Here is a 22,637-nt window from a genome sequence, read left to right on the forward strand (position 1 = left end):
ATTCTTCTCAAAAAAATACAGTTTTATACCTCTTGTTATACCTTTTTTACCTCTGGTTAGGTTATTTTGTCCTTTATATCTTCCTGATATGTTTTGTTAAATTTATTGCTGCTTAAGCATGACAGAGATTTTGTTTTTAAAGAGATTCTAGCAAAGTTTTTTTCCTTCCTGTTTGACTGAGCTTAACTGAGTGGCTAGGGTGTACTTGGGTGGACAAATCTATTCTGACAAATGAATCTAGGCCTTGTATCTGTACTGCTGTTGTGTGTGAGCGTGTTTTACATCATTTTTATGATGGAGGATAAAATATTGAATGTCCTGTAAACTGGATAAGATATTAAAGCTATGTTACTCTAAACATGTTTAAATCATCTTTCTTTACTAGATTCAGTTTTAATATTTGTCATTATGTATTCCTCAAATATCAATGACAAATCTAGGTTACTGAGTCAAAATGATAGGCTACTGTATGTTTTTAACTATCATGTCATTGCTATTGGACACGGAGTGGAAATCAGAAAGAAGACTATGTGTTGGAATAAAAAACTGATAGACATGCATCACGTGACGTGGGCTTCCCTGAGGAGTCACTGTAGGCCACTCCCCCTCGAGCACGGCGCTGTCCAGTACCAGAGGCTGCTAGTGCTGTCAGAAACACTAAGCGGAGGCGCGCACTTGAGCTGCATTATCCTGAGGGTTACGCACGCAGACTGCTGCTGGAGTGGAGACAGGAGACTGCGAAAGTTAGAGCAATGAATCAAGCCAGGACAACGAACAGCTTTTTTGTGAATTAATAGTACTTTAATACTAGAATTCATCTGAAGTTTTAGAGGACATGAAATATGTTTTTCGAAATGATTGATGGTCCTAGAGTGAAAGCATAACACCACTCAGTGTGGTACAACTGACAACAGTCATGATTTTGACTATTTTGATATGCTATTTCGTGACATCTGTACTTGGGAATAAGACAGAGGAAAGGATACCGTTCTTTCATGGACATGTATTCGAGAACTCCGAGCCTGGATCCAAAGTAAACGGTCTCAGCATCCCTGTGAAGCGAGTTGACGCGCAGAGATGGTGCTCCAACTCCGGCATGCATCTGAAACTCTTGGGAGACGGAAGTGAAGATTTCCGGGTATTTGCCCACCACAAACGCGGACACATACTTCTGAAAACCTCGATCATCCTGGACAGAGAGGAGCGCTCCGAGTATCTGCTCAGCCTGGGTCTGTGCTGCCAAAGCTGCGCCGTTAATGACCATGTGGTCGCAGAAGTTGCATCTGTGAAAGTGGATGTTTTGGACACTAATGACCACGAGCCAACATTCCCTAATGTTGATATAAAAATGAGTCTAGACGACGCCACTGCTCTGCGGTCTGTGGTGTATAAAGTGACCGCGGAGGATACAGACAGCGGGAAAAACGCTGAACTAATTTACTTTGCTCTTCCCAAAAATGGCAGTTTTTATGTGGTTCCAAAAACTGGAGATGTACTGCTTGTGGACTCTATATTGGGTCTTACCGCGCCCATAAAGTTTAACGTGTTTGCGATGGACCACGGCTGGCCCTCGCTGACCAGTCAGAGTATTGACATCGAGATTAATCCCCGGCAATGGCCAGCGGTTCCACCGCCATCCCATGGTGAACCGAATAGCAGACAACCTCGGAAGTCGAGGTCCCTGCTAGAGTCGAGCGAGCCGATCGTACTAAATGTTTCCGAGGATGCCAGTATCGGTTCTGTTGTAATGAACTTGTACCCGGTGAAGTTTCAGGCTGCCAGCTTTGAGTTGATGGATCCCGGTGTGGACAGCTCACCGGTCACCGTGAGTCGGGACAGCGGAGATATAGTTATTACCCGGCGCCTGGACCGGGAGACGGAACCTCTCGTGGAGATTACTGTGAAAGTTCAGGATAAAAGAGGTGAGAGTGCCTTTGCAATTTTATATTGCAGCTTCAATGTTGTTTCTCTCTTCAACGTAATGCATTAAATATATTATGATATATAACTGTATTCATTCTCTCTTCAACTTAAGGGCCTCTGTAAAGTAATTACGGGCCACGGTTTGGTCTAAATGAGCCCACTGAATCGATGTGGAGAACTGAGCACCTAAACAACTCATAGAGCCTCTCTGTAAAAGTGTCATGCTTTAAAGTGCAATGATATGATTTAAAATGTATTCGTTTCTGTGGTTACATGTTTAATTAAACACCATCAGCTTTGCCTTCATGATTCCAATAGGTTGAAACCACGCGAGTGCGTAAATTATGCATGGAGAGACGTGCGCCTTGCAAATAGTTACCCTTGGAAAAATGTAACACGCACAAGTTAAGCTTATAATACAGTACATTATTTCACATTATGCTACGATTTGTTGTATGCATATGTTTTCTGGTATTAGTGCAGATATTTTCAATTTACAGGAGGCGTGGGGGTGCTACTGTTTCTAACGACTCGATCACACCGACAATGTTATTGCATTTTGGTACAACAGAAGTACATTCATTTACAATGAAACGCTGCGTTTAATTTATAGGATTGCGTTGCTGAGGCAGTTTCAAATCGTTTTTTTTGTGGTGCATAACACCTCGATCACACTGACATTGAATTGCGTTTTGTAACACCAGAAGTACATTAATTTCCAATGAAACGCGGAGTTTGCCTTGGAGCATTGCGTTGCAGCGGCAGTTGCTGTGCGTTCTGTGTGGCGCATACATTGGATTTATAGATGCGAACTGTAATGTATGCGTAGACGGCTTGACAGAAATGGTTAGCAGAATGCGAATGTTGAACTTTTGTTGCACACATATCCAGACGATGCTGAGTACCGTTTTGCTTTGCAATACTGTAGGTTAATTACCTGCAGAAATGGCTCCATTCGTGTACTTTCTGAGTGCCAGGCTACAGCCAAAATGGTATTTCTAATGCAATAATATCCTTTATCTGCACTGCTCCCATTGGTGATCCTGCGCCCAATGTATGTAAACCTTTCTGACCATAGATTGTTATGAGTGCTCAACCTAGTGTTGGCCACAGCAGCTCAAACTGACACATACTGTAAAATGTGCAGAATTGCAGGAAATTAGCTGTAAAACTGCAACAACAACAAAACAGGTATGCATAGCAAATGTATTTGTTTACCTTTTGTTAATAAAAAACCCTTTCTGCTAACAGAGCCCTCTGTACATATTAAATCTAGTTTTTAATCACGGTGCTGAGTTAATGTGTGGCGGAGAATTGTATAGCTAATAGGCTGTGTGTTTGTAGATCGACTGATGTGAATGAATCTACAGCAACCAATGTAACAATGGATGGGGTAATCTTTGCTTGTGTTTTAGTTTTTGCTGTTCTCCAAATAGCATTTTAGAGTTTTTAAATTGTATAGAAATGCAGTAAATGAGCTTTTTGGTTTTGAGTGGGGACCTGTAGATTAGGGTAGCATAGGCCCACAGTATTGGCTGTGCATAGGAACGGTTGGGTTTTGAAATGAATACATTTGCCAGTTGCCTTTGTAAGGCAGCAGTACAACCCACCTTTTGGCAATTGCTCATTTGTCATGCACGATGCCAGATAAAACGTGCTATATTTTACCCAGCTGTTCTGAAGTGATAGGCGGATTACATAATATCTGTGTTCATGCAGATGATCATTCAACCAGTGTTGCCTGTCTACAACAATGAGCACAGGGAATTTGGCATCTGTGTGTGTAAAACCGGTGCGCTCTGCATTCATTTCTAGGCTATGTGAAGTATGGGGACCTATTTACATGCATTGGAGTGAATAAAACCCCCATAATTTCTCGTTTTCTCAATTCCCTTGCTGAGTGTTGTGAAATTATTGAATGAATCCTAAAATGCTTGTGTGGTTCAGGAATTAACCAATTTTTTTTCTGATCAAATAACTAACTAGACTTGATTTCAAATTTTCCAGAAGACACCCGTGTTTAATTTGGACAAATCTGTGCTCTGTGCTAGGGGAACCGGAATGCCATGCGGTCGAGTCTAATCTTTTTTGAGTGGAGATCCTGCTCGACCTGGCTCCATCTGCTCGCATTATCCATGTAATCCCATCTCATTCACGTTCTCATTTCTGGGATTTAGAGTGGCAGCACAGTTTGTTGGAGAACTCGTGCGCTTCTTCGAGGGAATAGATAGGCTTTAAAGTCGTGCGTTTGTCGCGCACAGTCTGCTCCATGGCCCACTCGCATCTTTCCGTGGCATTCATGCGCTGCGCAGCCGAGACGAGCTACAACCACTCCTGAATGAGTTGTTGCCAGGGTTGGTGATTTAATTAGCTCGGCCTTTGGTGTTTTCATTACTGTCTGTCTGTGTGCTTGTCCTGTTGCCTGATGTCCATAACCTTCTGTAGATTCTGCGTGTCTGGGTTTGTGTACTGTGAGCAGGTTTCTCAGAAGCCAGGGGATTCACAGTAATGAGGAAAAACAGCTGGCTTTAATCAAGTATGAGAAGTGTGTCGGTTGACCTCACTTGTAACAGTATCTGTGAACTAGACCAGCTCCCTATTGAGTACATGTGGACTAACACACACACACACACACACACACACACACACACACACACACACACACACACACACACACACACACACACACACACACACACACACACACACACACACACACACACACACACAGCAGTCATATTTGTGGTTATCCTTATTGATCATTTGATATTGCAAAGATCATGCAAACACACAGTGATATTTCCCACTGGTGATGCAACCTGGTCTCAGAGCATTTCGTATAATTCTGCACCTACATCCGTGATACTAAATTAAGTTTGATATGTTATGTTTCGTATGGTTTGTATTAATTTGTGGATGGCCATCACCCATTATGTATGATTTGTTTACGAATTACAATTCATATTATATGTTATGCATTTGCAAAGTGTATGTTCCGAATTTGAAAAACCTATGATATGTTACAAAATTCCAGCTAGGTGGCTATGGTTAGCTAGTTCACTAATGTTAGCTATGCTAGGGATTAGAGTTAAAGGGGTTAGGGATAAGGCTAGGGTTAGGTTAAAGGGTTAAGGTTAGGGTGTCACGGTTGTCATAAAGAGGAGACCAAGGCTCAGCGTGGTAAGCGAACATAACTCTTTAATTAGAGGACCCTGAACGGAACCAAACAAAACAACAAAACTAATCGTGAAGCAATATGGCTAGTGCAGAACAGGCAACTAAACATAGAATAACAACCCACAAAATAGCCAAGGAATATGGCTACCTAAATATGGTTCCCAATCAGAGACAACGATAAACAGCTGCCTCTGATTGAGAACCAATCTAGGCAACCATAGACATATAAACACCTAGACCAGAAAACCCCTAGACAATACAAAACTAAATAAACCACCCTTGTCACACCCTGACCGAACCAAATAATAAAGAAAACAAAGATAACTAAGGTCAGGGCGTGACATAGGGTTAGGGAAAGACTTAACTAAAAGGGTTAGCTAACATGCTAAGTAGTTGCAAAGTAGCTAACAAATAGTAAGGAGTCAAAGTGTAACGAATCTCTTCTTCGTCTGAGGAGGAGTAGGAAGGATCAGACCAATATGCAGCGTGGTAAGTGTCCATTGTAATTTATTAGACTGAACACACAAAACAAAATAACAAAGTGAATGAAAGAAATGAAACAGTTCTGTCAGGTGAATACACACAAAACAGAAAACAATCACCCACAACAAAAATGGGGAAAACAGGCTACCTAAGTATGATTCTCAATCAGAGACAACGATCGACAGCTGCCTCTGATTGAGAACCATACCAGGCCAAACGCAGAAATACAACATAGAAAAAATAACCTAGACTACCCACCCCAACTCACGCCCTGACCAAACTAACACAAAGACATAATAAAGGAACAAAGGTCAGAGCGTGATACAAAGTTGATAATTAGATAACGTTTGGTTTGCTAGAAGTTCACATTATATGCCCATCAATCCACCCCGACCAGCCGCCTTCCATTAGTTTTCACATTAAATTAAGTTACCATTTATCGTATGTAACTATACCAAACGTAATATATCATACTAAATGGATTGTCTTGGATTTACATACAGAAAAGTACGAAATGTTCTGAGACCAGGTTGATCCTACAGGAGAGCAGGACCATGTAGTCAGAGTCAGACAGATGGAAGATGAAAATATATTGTCTGTTATTACTTTATTTATCAGGATCAAACAGCCACTGCTATATATCTTCAAACAGCATATTGTATTGCACATTATTAACCGTCATACAGACATGCACACTCAGTGATGCACACGTTTCTTCCTGGTGGCCAGTGAGTGAGCTAGGCTGTGGTTTGATAACAGAGCTCTACTGCAGCTTGTATATCATGCTAATTAATGTGCTGCGCACAGTCCTGTGACCGTCCCCTTCTCTCCTACCTCCACTGGTCAGTTGATTCTCTCTGTTTCCCATACCTGGGGGTGTTGGTCCTGGCTCCCCAATAGCTATCCTGGAGTTAGAGAGTCATTCGCTTTCCTATAGGCAGTCAGACTTTCTCCTCTGTTATCCGTTCCGGCTGGGGTGAGAGGCTCCATATTTTCCACTGGCTGGCCTGGGGTGAAATAGCCTTCTCAGGTGAGTTGGTCTCTACTCTCTATTAGCTTGTCTGAGGGGAATCACCCTGGGCTCTTTCCATTATCTGGCGTTGGGGGGAGCAGAGCACCACTTGAATCATATATGGTTATCCCTATCTATGTCTGGCTGTCTGTCTGTCTCTGTTATCCACTAACACTGGCCTCAGCCTTATCCTGGCTGTCTCAGCCACTTAAGCGGTCCCAAAAACACACAGCCCCACAGACCTGGGCCCTCTGTCTCCACACACTGAGAGAAGTCTCTCCTCCTAATTGCTGTGTGAACCTCTGTAATATGGAAATGGTGGGCCTCTTCACCTGTATATTGGTTGAGGCTATGGGCTCCTGTTTGATATGTATGGTCTCCATGATATTGCTGCAGTGGGATCAATTAATGTGTGCGTGGGGGATGGAGAGGGGGAGCGCGTGTGCAGATCAAACAGGTGTGTGGCGTCAGACTTCCCGTCTTAACGTTCTCTGCCTTGTGGCCCTTTTTACTATCTCTATATCCCGTCAGGGTAAACATCTCTCTGTGTATCTCTCTCTCAATCATAGCATGTTTTTTCATGCTTCTCCATCTCTTTCCTTCCACTATCTCTCTCTCACCTTCTCTCGTTCTCCCTTCAACTCTTCCTCCCCCTCTTACTCTCTCTCGCTCAATTCAATTTAAGGGCTTTATTGGCATGGGAAACGTATGTTTACATTGCCGAAGCAAATGAAATAGATCATAAATAAAAGTGTTTCTTTCAATGAAAATGAACAGTAAACATTACACTCTCTCTCGCTGTCTCCCTCGGCTGTCTAACACATTGTATCAGACCTCTGTCTGTCATGTCGACCTGAGTGGCTGTGTGATCTTTTCTCTCATACAGAACATGCTATGACTGTCAAAGGCATCACTATGATGGGGTGCATATTTGTCTTGCTGAAGCACGCGTGAAGCTGGCATAACTCTCAATCAAACTGACAAAGAACTGACAGCTGCATCAGACGCGGATTGCGTTTTGATAAGAACCCCAAACGTGTTATATACACAGGGGATCTGATCCTTCCCCATCCATTATCCTCTATCTATCTATCCACCATAGCGTTTGACTGTCTGATCCACACAGAGGGAGCTGGGTTTTGGGTTTGAGCAGAAGGTGATAGGTTGTCGAGGACTTAATTCCTCTCCTTCCTGGTGTTACTGTTCATCTGATTGGGGAGGAGCCTGGACATTAAACAGCATATGGGAGGCTTCCTGACGCTGTCAGGGAACCAGAAGATTGTCTGCTTGCTCACGTGTACAAAACATGAGTTAACTAAGTTTCTCTCTCCCCCCTCCCACCCCCCTCTCTACAAACAAGTACACACACTGTGCAAACACGCATAGACATTCGCGAAGATGCGTACATCCAAACCCACGTAGGGTATGCACACGAGACAAGCATATGCTCTGATGCACACATTCTCACCTGCTGGAAATAGCCCCGCTCGGCTCACACATACTTTACCCTGGTATGATGCGTAAATAGAATTTATACCTGTGAACGTTTGCAAACTCTCTCTCTCTCTCTTTCTCGCTGTCTGTACTTCACACCCTCTTTTCTCTCTCCTCCATTCTCTCTGTTTCATCTCATCCTTCAGACAGTCATTTCACACTTGCATACACATGCATGCACACACACACACACACACGCTCACACACATGTATGCATACACACACACTCACACACATGTATGTATGCACACACACACATACCATGCACAGCAAGCTCAGCAGATTTAAAGACTAATAGAATTATTGTAGAGTTGTATAATGCGTTTCTCTTAAATTGCATATTGTGATCTCCAAGCAGATATTCACAAAAACACGTACATGCTTGAGGAAAATAGATTTTCAGTTGAGTATACATACCCAAAGTTGATATTTATACCCTCACTGTTGTGTATTTCTAAAATCCCATTGCCCAGCAGTCTGCTTACAGTAGATTGAGTCGGCGTGGAAGGATTAGAATGGCGGTGATGTGTAAAACAACACACACTTAATTACTGGAAGATTACAGTGACGAAGGGGACGAAGGAAGAAAGGAGAGAATGCTGTCAGGACTTATTGGAAGCTTTGTGGGGGGTAAATGTGAGGTGAATGTTTTTCTTTTCTTTTGCGTTATATTCATTCAGAGGGGTTGGGTTAAATGCGGAAGTTTCAGTTGGATGCTTTCAGTTGTACAACTGACTAGGTATCCCCCTTTTCCAAAGCTATGGAATGGAGTGAATGGCGAAGTGTGTGTGTGAATATACTGAACAGTGCATAGTTTATGAATCGTAAGCAGGTGCTGAAGATTGAGAGAGGGACATGCCACCAAATATATGTCCTCCATGTGCATAATCATGGCATGTGCATACTGTATATGCAAAAGCTCACCTTAGACAGAAGACCACACACACACACACACACACACGATGAGGCCCTGTCCGTCATCTTGTTGCCGTGACTACGCTCCCCCCCGCCAGGCGTGCGGCCACCGCAGTAGGAGCGGACATGGCTGTCACTGTCACTTGTCACCACAGTGACTGTGAGTGACGGGGAGAGCGATCAACGGTTCTGACTGAGAGATCACACAGCGTTTCGTCAAAGCTCCACTCCGCTCTGGCCGTCTGCTGTGGCCATGACCATCATTGACCCAGCCTGTCTCTCCATGACTAAGTTCTGGATTTGGATGAAGAAGATAAATGTTGGAATAAAAGAACAGAACAGATGAGTTGCTGAGTACCACCCAGTCCCTCCCCTACTCTCTGTCCCTGAATCTAGCATGCCTTCACAAATTAGGAATGTGTCGTTGCATTTCTTTGCCAGTTGTGGCATTTGATGGAATGTCTGTGAGCGCGTGAGTGGGTGCGTGTTCGTGTGTGCATGCGTGGTGTGTGTGCGTGTGTGTGTGTGTGTTCAAAGCAAGTGTTATATTTTATGGTGAAAGCTCTTTCGTCAGTGTGAGACTACAATACGTTGAGTTTCCCGGGGAATCTGTGAAGTGAGCTGTAGCCTATTGCCTTATTGTTATTAAAACATCTGAAACAATGTTGTGTATTCCTCAGTCGGTTATTAAAGAATGTGAAACAACGTTGTGTATGTCATTGTGTTTCATGTATGGCTATAAATACGGGCAGATATGTATAATGCCTAGGCTGCAAGCATAGTGCTTGATTGTTTTCATTAAATATGTCTATAAATATTGTATGTATATTCGTTCATATAGGGCAGAACATTGTGTATATATATATCCTACAGATATTGGTTCAGTTATGGCCTAAAATAAATGTGTTCATATGGGCAGAATATTATATATACTGTAAATTACTCTTACATGGAACCCAAACTGGCTGCGCGCGTGCGCCATCATGCATAAATGTCTTTTGTCCCCCAACACCAAACGCGATCACGACACGCAGGTTAAAATATCAAACAAACTCTGAATCAATTATATTAATTTGGGGACAGGTCAGGGTATTAAACATTTATGGAAATTTAGCTAGCTAGCTTGCACTTGCTAGCTAATTTGTCCTTTTTAGCTAACTTGCTGTTGTTAGCTAATTTGTCCTGGGATATAAAGATTTATTTTACCTGAGAGTTATTTTACCTGAAATGCACAAGGTCCTCTACTCTGCCAATTAATCCACACATAAAACTGTCAACCAAATCGTTTCTAGTCATCTCTCCTCCTTCCAGGTCTTTTCTTCTCTTGACTTTATATTGCGATTGGCTACTTTCATAAATTAGGTGCATTACTGCAACTGACTTCGTTCGTCTTTCAGTCACCCACGTGGGTATAACCAATGAGAAGATGGCACGTGGGTACCTGCTTCTATAAACAAATGAGGAGATCGGAGATTCAGGACTTGCAGCACAATCTGCGTCAGAAATAGAACTGACTTCTATTTTAGCCCTTGGCAACACAGACCCTTGGGGCGCGCGCGAGCAGTGTGGGTGCAATAATTGAATAACACAGATTTCAAAATGTATTTTGTAACGCTCGCGTTGTAGTCAGCCTGTTAGCGTAGTACTGCGTAGTAGTAAGTTTAGTACAATAAGTTTTGCTTGACAAAAATACACGTTTGTGTGTGTGAGTGGGACAGCAGTGGGCAGAGCGCAGCCAGAATGACGGTAATCCTCTGGTGGATTAATTATCAGAAGGTGCCGTGGTTTTTGTCGAAACAGAAATGTAAACTATCAGAAGGCCGTCCAAGTGAGGCACCCTCCCATCTCCCATGTGTCACACTGCCAAATTCCCAGGCAACTCAATGTTTGCCATGCTGTATCCTTCTCTCTTTCGCTCTCTCTGTCCTCCTACACTTTTCTGTTAATCTGAGTCTTCTTATCCACAGTTCTTTCTGCCTTAGTACCTCCTCTCCTCTATTACTGTAGTACTTCATTTCTCTCAGTCCACTTCTACCGTCTAGCTCTCCCTGCTAGTTGGCTGCAGCTCTCTTGTTATTTCATATTTTCCTCTGTTGGCTCCCCATTCCTCTCTGCCTTCTTAGTTCTTGCTCATCCTCAACCTTCACTCTCTTCTTTCTCTTCTCTCTCTTCACTCTCTTTTCTCTCATCTTCCTCCTTGCTGAGTTTCCTCGCCAGACACATCAGTCTTTCATCCTGCTCTCTCCTTTTCTGATACACCCTCCAATCATCGATCGCCTCGTCAATCTGTCTGCAGTCAAACTTTGGCGGGGTGTCTGAGTGTTTTTCTCTCTCTCTCTCTCCTCAGCGCTGGATCTGCCTGCTCTCTGATTAGTTTATTTACAATCTGCCGACTGAATCTCAGCGCCAAGCAGCACAGTTGCCTAATTGCCAGACTTAATCAAAGAGACAAACGAAGGCATAGGAGGCACCTAGTGACCTTTCAGAGATGCCACATTCCTCTCTCCCCCTCTCACCTCCTCTACACACCTCCACTCTCCTCAACTCGACTCTATTCTCCAGGAAGAGAGTTGCCAGCCAGCCATTCCAGCGTTTTAATATCTAGGCTTTCAATAGACAAATGCGGCTGTTTTTGCAACTCCTTCCCATTTCTATCCAGGCCTAATGAGCAGCGTGTCTCCCCAGCCAAGGAGGTGGGAAGCAATGGGCCAATGCAGAACAATGACCGTGCCGTCTGATCGTTTGTCTGAGAGAGCCAAAGCCCCACGTCGGTGCAGTCGCTCCTCGCTGGCCTGGAAGGTCATGATTGATGGTGTGTCTGCGCTAGATCTACATTAGCGCATGACCTCTCCATGTCAAAAGCTGTCACTAATGGTCGCTCCGCGTCATTCAGCATAAAAGACACAGCGTGAACAATCTTATAGAAGACGAGGCACACACATCACATCACGCAGGCGTGGCTAGGGAGAAAGGGAGGGCCCCACGAGGCACTGGAGATTTCCTTCTATTTGTGTTGCCTTCAAAACAGCAGCCTGTGTTTTCAGAGCTCAAAAAATACGGTATTGAAACAGTCTTGGGACGGAGTGTAAGTTTTTTCCCCAAGGAAGTTTGTTTGTGCTTTATTGTGAATCTCTGTGTGTGTGTGTGAGACTTGGTTTACTCTCAATCTTTTATCAATAAGTCTCTACATGCAGTCAGTCAGCGTGAGTAAGCCATCTCTGTGAGAGGGCATTTGAAGCACCTGTGTCCTTGCACGATTCCTCCATACACTGGCACTTCACCTTGTCAACATACCAGTCTAAATCTGCCTGTTGTTATTTTACTGTTTCTGGCTTTCAATTTTTTCTCTTCTATCTCTTCATACACTACCTGAACCTGAACAAAATTATGTGGATACTTGCTAGTCAAACATCTCATTACAAAATCATGGGCATTAATATGGAGTTGGTCCCCCCTTTGATGCTATAACAGCCTCCACTCTTCTGGGTAGGCTTTCCACTAGATGTTGGAACATTTCGGCGAGGACGTGCTTCTATTCAGCCATGAGCATTAGTGAGGTTGGGCACTGATGTTGGGCAGTTAGGTCTGGCTCACAGTCGGCATTCAAATTCATCCCAAATGTGTTAGATGGGGTTGCGGTCAGGGCTCTGTGCTGGCCAGTCAAGTTCTTCCACACCGATCTCAACAAATAATTTCTGCATGGATCTCGCTTTGTGCACAGGGGTATTGTCATGCTGAAACAGGAAAGGGCCTTCCCCAAACTGTTTCCACAATGTTGGAAGCACAGAATCGTCTAGAATGTAATTTTATGCTGAGGCGTTAAGATTTCCCTTCACTGGAACTAAGGGGCATAGCCCAAACAATGAAAAACAGCCCCAGACCATTGTTCCTCCTCCACCAAACTTGAAAGTTGTCATTATGCATTCGGGCAGGTAGCGTTCCCCTGGCATCCCCAAAACCCAGATCCGTCCGTCGGACTGCTAGATGGTGAAGCGTGATTCGTCACTCCTTAGAACGCGTTACCACTGCTCAAGAGTCCAATGGTGGTGAGTTTTACACCACTCCAGCCGAAGCTTGCCATTGTGCATGGTGATCTCAGGCTGGTGTGCGGCTGTTCAGCCATGGAAACCCATTTCATGAAGCTTCCGATGAACAGTTCTTGTGCTAACGTTGCTTCCAGAGGCAGTTTGGAACTCAGTAGTGAGTGTTGCAATCGTGGACAGATGATTTTTATGAGCTACGCGCTTCAGCATTCGGCAGTCCCATTCTGTGAGATTGTGTGGCCTACCACTTAGTGGCTGAGCCTATACGTTTTCAATTCACAATAGCAGCACCTACAGTTGACCGGGTCAGCTCTAGCAGGGCAGGAATTTGGCAAACTGAAAATGCGCAATCCTATAACGGTGCCACATTAAAAGTCACGTGGCACCGTCAGCTCTTCAGTAAGGCCATTCTACTGCCAATGTTTTTTTTGTATGGAGATTGCATGGCTGTGTGCTCGATTTTATACACCTGTCAGCAACGGGTGTGGCTGAAATAGTAGAATCCACTCATTTGAAGGGGTGGCCACATACGTTGGTATATATAGTGTAGGTTACAGCAACCTTAATTAGGATAAAAATAGTCTGTTTGGGTTGTCAACTATTCCCATAGCAACCGCTCAGTCCTAGAGCATAAGAACGGTGCATATAACCTCAAATTGATTATTAAATGTTCCTTATACGAGCCCAGAACACAGACATTGAGCTCTCTGGTCTCTGCTGAGCACCTGGTGAGACTCTGGAGAAGGAGAGAAAGGAGTAGATTATTCTCCCTCCTCCTCCACCAAACTTTAAAGTTGTCACTATGCATTCGGGCAGGTAGAGTTCTCTTCAATTAGTGGAGTTGGAACAGCAGCAGGCTGCTGTCACGTCGTGTATGTAGGTGGCAGGGAAGTCAAGTGCAGGAGAATTAAACTTGGTGTAATTGGAGTATTTTAATAACTTTAAAACAAACTCCAAAACTAAAGTCCATAATAAAATAAATGTGGGTTCAAGAACCCGTCGCACACCAATACATAAAACATGAACATAACAATAAACAATCTCTGACAAGGACATGAGGGGAAACACAACAATTGATGAATGGGATTGGAACCAGGTGTGTAAGAAGACCAGACAAAACCAATGGAAAATGAAACATAGATCAATGATGGTTAGAAGACCGGTGACGTCGACCGCCGAGCACCGCCCGAACAAGGAGAGGCATCAAATTCAGTAGAAGTTATGACAGTTGCAGTATTGTGGAGTCTGGGTCTGGAAGGAGAAGAGGAGAGCAGACCTCCACGTGCCAGAGGGCTCGTCAAACAGCCAGCGGAACACAGCCCTCTGACATCACAGGCTGCTCCTGATCAGACCCATCAAAACAGGGATCACTAGGCTGTAGTGTGGAGTGTAGGGTACTCATGTTAAAGGGCCGTACAGATGGTATGATGTTAGCCATCTTATGCCACGATTTTGCCATCCCAGACTAAATTTCCACGTTGTGGGAAAATTCTTAGGTCGTAAAAGATTGTCGGATGTCTTGACTCGTTCAGTGTAACAGGGTCTAGTTCTGCCGAATAACTACCATTTTTTTTAACCTTTAACTAGGCAAGTCAGTTAAGAACAAATTCTTATTTTCAATTGACGGCCTAGGAACACAGTGGGTTAACTGCCTTGTTCAGGGGCCGAACGACAGATTTTTACCTTGTCAGCTCAGGGATTTGATTACGTGTGGTCGTAGGCTCCAACAAAGTTCTTGTGTCAGAAATGTTGAGCCTTTATCGCAGTTCCCCAACTGGCAAATTGTATTTTATTCGCTTTTATTTTTCGGAGAAAAAAATTAAAATGTTTTTATTTTGGGAGGGGGGGGGACATAAGACTATAAAAACACCAGCAAATCAGCTCCAAGTGATTCTAATTTTGGAAATCTCTTCCAACCCAGTGGGAAAAACCTGGTTGAAAATACGTCAGCGTGACATCTTTTTATGACGTCTTATTCTGGTCGCAAACTGGTAATTCTGACCACTATGTGCTATAATGTATAAGCCTGCTGGTCATAGTTAAGACCTCATCATAACCTGGTAATGACCGCCTGTCTACAGCTTATTACCTACACTCTTAGAACAAAAGGTTCCAAAGGGATTCTTCGGCTGTCCCCATCGAAGAACCCTTTTTGTTCCAAGCAGAAGCCATTTTGGTTCCAGGTAAAACCCATTTCAAAGGACTTCTCCTATGGGACAACCAAATAACACTTTTAGGTTCTAGATAGCACCTTTACTGTAAAAAGTATTGCAGAGGATGAAGTTGGATATTGAAAACATTGTTCATTCCATTTCTATTTGTTTCCCATAGTCAGCAATTAAAATGAATCTGCACAATATTATTACATTTAAAATAGATCAAACAATGGCTTCTGCATACAATAACTGTTTCATAATTCACCCACATAAATTGCATGCATAGTAATACTGTGAGTATATAATATTTGGGGATTAATGATTAATAAGAGTGGTATGATGGGGTAGATCCTCATCAAGGACCTCTGATGTCAAGGCTGTGGGTGACTGGTGAAAGGAATCAGGCGCAGGAGAGCTGAGATGCGTGAACAAGGTATTTCATTCAAGAAAAACACCAGTACAAACAAAATACTATGATGCAGGAAAAATACCGGTACCACGAATAAACGGGCGTAACAAAACCCGGCAACAAATAATACCAGCCATCAGATACAGCCTTACAATAAAACAAACATGGGGGAAACCAAAGGGTTAAATAATGAAAATGTAATGAGGGGAATTGAAACCAGGTGTGTAGAAAACAAAGACAAAACAAATGGAAAATGGATCGGTGATAGCTAGAAGGCCGGTGACGTCGACCGCCAAATGCAGCCTGAACAGGGAGAGGGACCAACTTCGGCGGAAGTCGTGACATCTGAGCACAGAAGGCAATTTGGAGCGTAGCGGCCCTCTTGAAGAGTTGTGTGACGGGTCAGATCTGCAGTGAAGAGAATCAGCCATTACAACCTTATTAATGTTAGATTTTAAAAACAAACTAAAGGACCTTCTTGAAGAAACGTGGACTCGGCTGGCTAAAAGTATTTCCGTGGTACTAGTTGAATAATTTTGTGGCAGTTATAGCTTAGAGATGTCTTTTAAAAAAGAGCCACTTGCTCATGTACATACTTTGCGTCCTTCTCCAACACGGGCATATTTCGGGACTTTCAAGAGGGCCCGCTACAAATCAACCTCCTGAGTTCTCTTGCGTTTCATGGCACTTACTGTAAGCATAAAAATTATGCTTGCAGGACACAAAATAGTAACGCACAGTAAAATATATTTAACAGTTGGAATCTACTAAAAGTGGTAGCAAAGGCATGTTTTCTCCTTTCATATTGAAGTGGGACATAAATTCATTGGTCATCAATCTGAAACATTTGAAGAAAGGATATCAAAATTAGACGGTTGGATAATGAAAATATTGAACTCCTCTCTAAATGGTCAAGTTCTGCTTATTCCTAAAACATTTTGTTGAAAAAAGAACGTTAAATACAAAAATGCAAGTATGTGTAGAGAGGCAATAAAGAGACGGAATATTATATTGTTCAAAAGCTATGTGCCTGTCATATCATTCCTGCAGCAAACAGTGTTAGTCATGGGTGTAATTCCTCTCCTCTGCTGCTGCATACGTGTTTGAGTGAGCAACAGGGAGAACAAGTAAGAGAGAAATGGGAGAACAGGACTCACCAAGGGAGGTGTCTGTTGAATCAGGACACAAGGGTTTTGCACCTGGGAAAAAAAGGCGAGTTAAAGTAGGATCTGATTTGCTTTACAATCTTATATTCTTAGAAACAGTGCTATTTCCATTGGATCCACTTACACTACACTTAGAAAAAATGATTCCAAAAGGGTTCTTCGGCTGTCCCATATAGGATAAACCTTTTGGGTTCCAGGTAGAACCCTCTGTGGAAAGAGTTCTACCTGGAACCAAAGGGTTCTTCAAATGGTACTCCTATGGCAGGGATCATCAACTAGATGCATCCTCGGGCTGATTTGTCTTGAGCGGATGGTCGGGGGGCCGGAACATAATTACAAATAATTTGTCATCTGCAAATTGACCACAAGAAGCCCAAAAGGATAAAACATTTAACCACAACAGAATAATTTCAAACCTTGCGTACATTTGTATACATTCACACTGTACATCTCTCTATTATGCATGGGAATAGTTTGGAACAGATTTCAAAAATTAAAATCACTTTTATGTTAATGTTTTTTTATGTCCAACAATAACATAAACAGGTTCTGCTCTCTCCTTTCCCTGAAATGTGGTAAAATAGATAAGTGGTAACTGAGTGGCTGGCCAAGCACTGCTGTAGAGGCCAGACGTCAGGTCATTGACATGTTTCGGGAACTGTAAGGACAGAGACGAATCATGATTAACCATTACCCAAGGTCTTCAATAAGTCTGACTTAGTCTAGCAAGTACATTGACTATGTTGCCCCTCAGCAATCTGGCAGTCAGATGGAGAGAGATGGACCACAAAACATTTACATTTCTAGTTGGATAGCAGGCTGGACAGCTACTGTGCTCCTTATTTTTGTTCCCTCCTCCATCCTTCCATCCAAGCTAGAAGATTCCTGCAAAAAAAATAATTGAAAAAGGGGTTTGAGAGGTGTAACATCAGAATGAGTGTTGTGGGGGAGCAGGGATAGGCGAAATGTATAGCTAGAGTAGATAGCTAGCAAATCTTTCCTTGTTGTTCTTCTCCGTGACAAACGGTCGCTTTTCTTACAAAAGTAAAACAAGAATGCAGGAGAACAGGGCTTACCACTTAGCAGTAAAAAAAATATATTAAAAATGTAATTGTTTTTCAGCTGTGTTGTTCTGTAGTTTACCGGGCGCTCTGTCCCAACTGCCAAATGGAATGTTGACGGATGCGCTCTAGGAGGCTGCCTGAAAGCAGAGATCTATTGCTGCTTGTGAAGCAGAGATTCAAATCCAAGTCATAGCCCCCCCTTCTCTCTGTCAATTCAAGGGGCTTTATTGGCATGGGAAACATGTTAACATTGCCAAAGCAAGTGAAGTAGATCGTATACAAAAGTGAAATAAACAATAAAAATGAACAGTAACTGTTACGAATCCCTTTTTTGTTTATTTGTAAACACACGGTAATGGGGGGGGGGGGGGGGGGGCAGGAAAAGGGGCTGAGCTGGACCCAAGGAAAGAAACAAGTATTCAAAAACCCCCTAAACTAGACTAGCCTACTTTAACAACAGCTAACTAACCAAAAATACAGTGGGTGGTCCGCCCAGTTCTAACTAGTGTATTTAACAAAGTCTACCTACGGGTAGTGTATGCCCATAAACGACTTGTCTTGGTTTCCCCTTTTCCCACCAGCAATCAAACACAAACACCATAACCAAAAACAATTCTCACAGGTGACAACAAAGTGCTATGGAGGTGCTCAAACAAAAGCGAGGTTAATACACACCGAGCGAGTGACCCCCACAGAGCCCTACAGACATGGCATTTACAGAGAGATTGAGCTGTAGAGCAAACAACTGATTGGGGTTTTTAAACCAAGGGAAAGGAACTGTGATAGGGTAGGAAACAGGAGGAGGTGTGTCTTCTGATTGATGATTGGATTGGTGACTGATTGGGGAGTGATCATTTTCACCTGTGAGGGGAGAAGGAGAGAAAAGAACACAGGATACACACACACAAGACACAGGATACCTGTATCCGTAACAGTAACATTACAGTCATAGAAGTTCAAAAAGAAGAAAGACATTACAAATGTCATATATCTACATACAGTGTTGTAACGATGTACAAATAAAGTACAAAAGGGAAAAGAAATAAACATAAAAATGGGTTGTATTTACAATGGTGTTTGTGACACCAGGTCACAGATCTTGCTGCTGTGATGGCACCCAATAGATATGGGAGTTTATCAAAATTGGGATTGTTTTCGAATTCTTTGTGGATCTGTGTAATCTGAGGGAAATATGTGTCTCTAATATGGTCATACTTTTGGCAGGAGGTTAGGAAGTGCAGCTCAGTATCCACCTTATTTTGTGGGCAGTGTGCACATAGCCTGTCTTCTCTTGAGAGCCAGGTCTGCCTACAGAAGCCTTTCTCAATAGCAAGGCTATGCTCACTGAGTCTGTGCATAGTCAAAGCTTTCCTTTTAAGTTTGGGTCAGTTACAGTGGTAAAGATGTTCTGCCACTGTGTACTCTCTGTTTAGGGCCAAAGAGCATTCTAGTTTGCTCCGTTTTTTTGTTAACCTGTCTGGGAACGGGGTTCCGCTCGCCAACAGCTAATGAAATTGCAGGGCGCCAAATACAAATCAACAGAAATCTCATAAATCAAATTTCTCAAACCTACAAGTATTAGGCATCATTTTAAAGATACAGTTCTCGTTAATCCAGCCACAGCGTCTGAGTTCAAAAAGGCTTTACAGCGAAAGCTCCACAAACGATTATATTAGGTCACCACCAAGTCACAGAAAAACCCAGCCATTTTTCCAGCCAAAGAGAGGAGTCACAAAAAGCACAAATAGAGATCAAATTAATCCCTAACCTTTGATGATCTTCATCAGATGACAGTCATAGGACTTCATGTTACACAATACATGTATGTTTTGTTCGATAAAGTGCATATTTATATCCAAAATTCTCATTTTACATTGGTGTGTTATGTTCAGTAATGTTTTGCTTCCCAAACATGCGGTGATTTTGCAGAGAGCCACATCATTTTACAGAAATACTCATTATAAATGTTGATGAAAATACAACTGTTATGCATGGAACTTTAGATAAACTTCTCCTTAATGCAACCGCTGTGTCAGATTTCAAATCAACATTACGGAAAAAGCATACCATGCAATAATCTGAGTACGGAGCTCAGAGCCCAAACCAGCCAAAATAAATATTTGCCATGTTGCGCAGTCAACATTAGTCAGAAATAGCATTATAAATATTCACTTACCTTTGATCTTCATCAGAATGCACTCCCAGGAATCCTAGTTCCACAATAAATGTTTGATTTGTTCGATAAAGTTAATTTACCTCCTTTTGTTAAGGCGTTTGGTAAATAAATCGAAACACGCGTGCAACTTCCAGCGGAAAGGTCGGACAAAAATTCCAAAAAGTTACATTACTGGTCGTAGAAACATATCAAACGATGTATAGAATCAATATTTAGGATGTTTTTATCATAAATGTTCAATAATGTTCCAACCGGAGAATTCCATTGTCTGTTAAAAAGCAATGGAACGGGAGCTACCTCTCATGTGAATGTGTGTGACTGAGCTCGTGACTGCTGTCTGAGCTCTGACTCATTCCCTTCTCATTCAGCCCCCCTTCATAGAAGAAGCATCAAACAGCATTCTAAAGACGGTTGACATCTAGTGGAAGCCTTGGGAAGTGCTACATAACCAATATGCCACTGTATCTTCAATAGGGGCTGAGTTGAAAAGATTTCCCACTTCCTGTTTGGATTTTTTCTCAGGTTTTTACCTGCCATTTGAGTTCTGTTATACTCACAGACATCATTCAAACAGTTTTAGAAACGTCAGAGTGTTTTCTATACCTTACTAATAAGGGGCGGCAGGGTAGCCTAGTGGTTAGAGCGTTGGACTAGTAACCGGAAGGTTGCGAGTTCAGACCCCCGAGCTGACAAGGTACAAATCTGTCGTTCTGCCCCTGAACAGGCAGTTAACCCACTGTTCCCAGGCTGTCATTGAAAATAAGAATTTGTTCTTAACTGACTTGCCTGTTTAAATAAAGGTAAAATAATAATAATAATATTAGCATCTGGGACTGAGTAGGAGGCAGTTTACTCTGGGCACGCTTTTCATCCAAAAGTGAAAATGCTGCCCCCTAGCCCAAACAGGTTCATTCTTTCCAATGTGTCAAGTAATTATATTTTTGTTTTCTCATGATTTGGTTGGGTCTAATTGTGTTGTTGTCCTGGGGCTCTGTGGGTCTGTTTGTGTTTGTAAACAGAGCCCCAGGACCAGTTTGCATAGGGGACTCTTCTCCAGGTTCATCTCTCTGTAGGTGATGGCTTTGTTATGGAAGGTTTGGGAATCGCTTCCTTTTAGGTGGTTGTAGAATATTTTCTGGATTTTGATAATTAGCCCGGAATTCTGTTCTGCATGCAATATTTGGTGTTTAACGTTGTACACAGAAGATATTTTTGCAGAATTCTCCATGCAGTTTCTTAGTACTGGTATGTCAAATTTGATGTTCCTTTTGATGGCATAGAATGCCCTTCTTGCCTTGTCTCTAAGATCGTTCACAGCTTTGTGGAAGTTACCTGTGGCGCTGATGTTTCAGTTGTGTGTTCTAGGGCAACGGTGTCTAGATGGAATTTGTGTTTGTGGTCCTGGCGACTGGACCTTTTTTGGAACACCATTATTTTGGTCTTACTGAGAATTATTGTCAGGGCCCAGGTCTGGCAGAATCTGTGCAGAAGATCTAGATGCTGCAGTAGGCCCTCCTTGGTTGGTGACAAAACCACCAGATCATCAGCAAACAGTAGACATTTGATTTCAGATTCTACTAGGGTGAGGCCGGGTGCTGCAGACTTTTCTAGTGCCCACGCCTATTTGTTGATATATATGTTGAAGAGGGTGAGGCTTAAGCTGCATCCCTACTCACCCCATGGCCCTGTGGGAAGAAATGTGTGTTTTTTGACCATTTTAACTGCACACTTGTTGTTTGTGTGCATGGATTGTATAGTGTCGTATGTTTTCCCCCCAACACCACCTTCCATCAATTTGTATAGCAGACCCTCATGCCAAATTGAGTCAAAGGCTTTTTTGAAATCAACAAAGCATGAGAAGACTTTGCCTTTGTTTTGGTTTGTTTGTTTGTTTGTTTGTCAATTAGGGTGTGCAGGGTGAATATGTGGTCTGTTGTATGATCATTTGGTAAAAAGCCAATTTGACATTTGCTCAGTACATTGTTTTCACTGAGGAAATGTATGAGTCTGCTGTTAATGATAATGCAGAGGATTTTCCCAAGGTTGCTGTTGACGCATATCCCACGATAGTTATTGGGGTCAAATTTGTCTCCACTTTTGTGGATTGGGGAGATGAGTCCTTGGTTCCAAATATTGGGAAAGATACCAGAGCTAAGGATGATGTTAGAATTTTAGTATGGCCAATTGGAATTTGTTGTCTGTATATTTGATAATTTCATTGAAGATACCATCAACACCACAGGCCTTTTGGGTTGGAGGGTTTTTATTTTGTCCTGTAGTTCATTCAATATAATTGGAGAATCCAGTGGCTTCTGGTAGGCTTTAATAGTTGATTCTAAGATTTGTATTTTGATCATGTGTATGTTTTTGCTGTTTGTTCTTGGTTATAGAGCCAAAAAGAATGGAGAAGTGGTTTACCCATACATCTCCATTTTGGATAGATCATCCTTTGTGTTTTTGTTTGTTTAGTGTTTTCCAATTTTCCCAGAAGTGGTTAGAGTCTATGAATTCTTCAATTACATTGAGCTGATTTCTGACGTGCTGTTCCTTCTTTTTACGTAGTGTATTTCTGTATTGTTTTAGTGATTCACCATAGTGAAGGCATAGACTCAGGTTTTC

General features: G+C 42.5%; 1 protein-coding gene across 2 annotated transcripts in view; it reads left to right on the top strand.

The window, feature by feature from the left end:
* Positions 1–647: 647 nt before the first annotated feature.
* LOC110526935 (neural-cadherin) overlaps positions 648–22,637 on the top strand; it is a 192,279-nt gene continuing 170,289 nt past the window's right edge. For both annotated transcript variants that reach the window (XM_036980609.2, XM_090238425.1), the window contains exon 1: positions 648–1,922. In XM_036980609.2, coding sequence (XP_036836504.1) covers positions 917–1,922 — 1,006 coding nt within the window. In that variant the 5' untranslated portion in view covers positions 648–916. The remainder of the gene's footprint in view (positions 1,923–22,637) is intronic.

This window comes from Oncorhynchus mykiss, chromosome 6, assembly GCF_057628025.1.
Source record: "Oncorhynchus mykiss isolate SJ-2025 chromosome 6, ASM5762802v1, whole genome shotgun sequence".
Classification (NCBI taxonomy): Eukaryota; Metazoa; Chordata; class Actinopteri; order Salmoniformes; family Salmonidae; genus Oncorhynchus; species Oncorhynchus mykiss.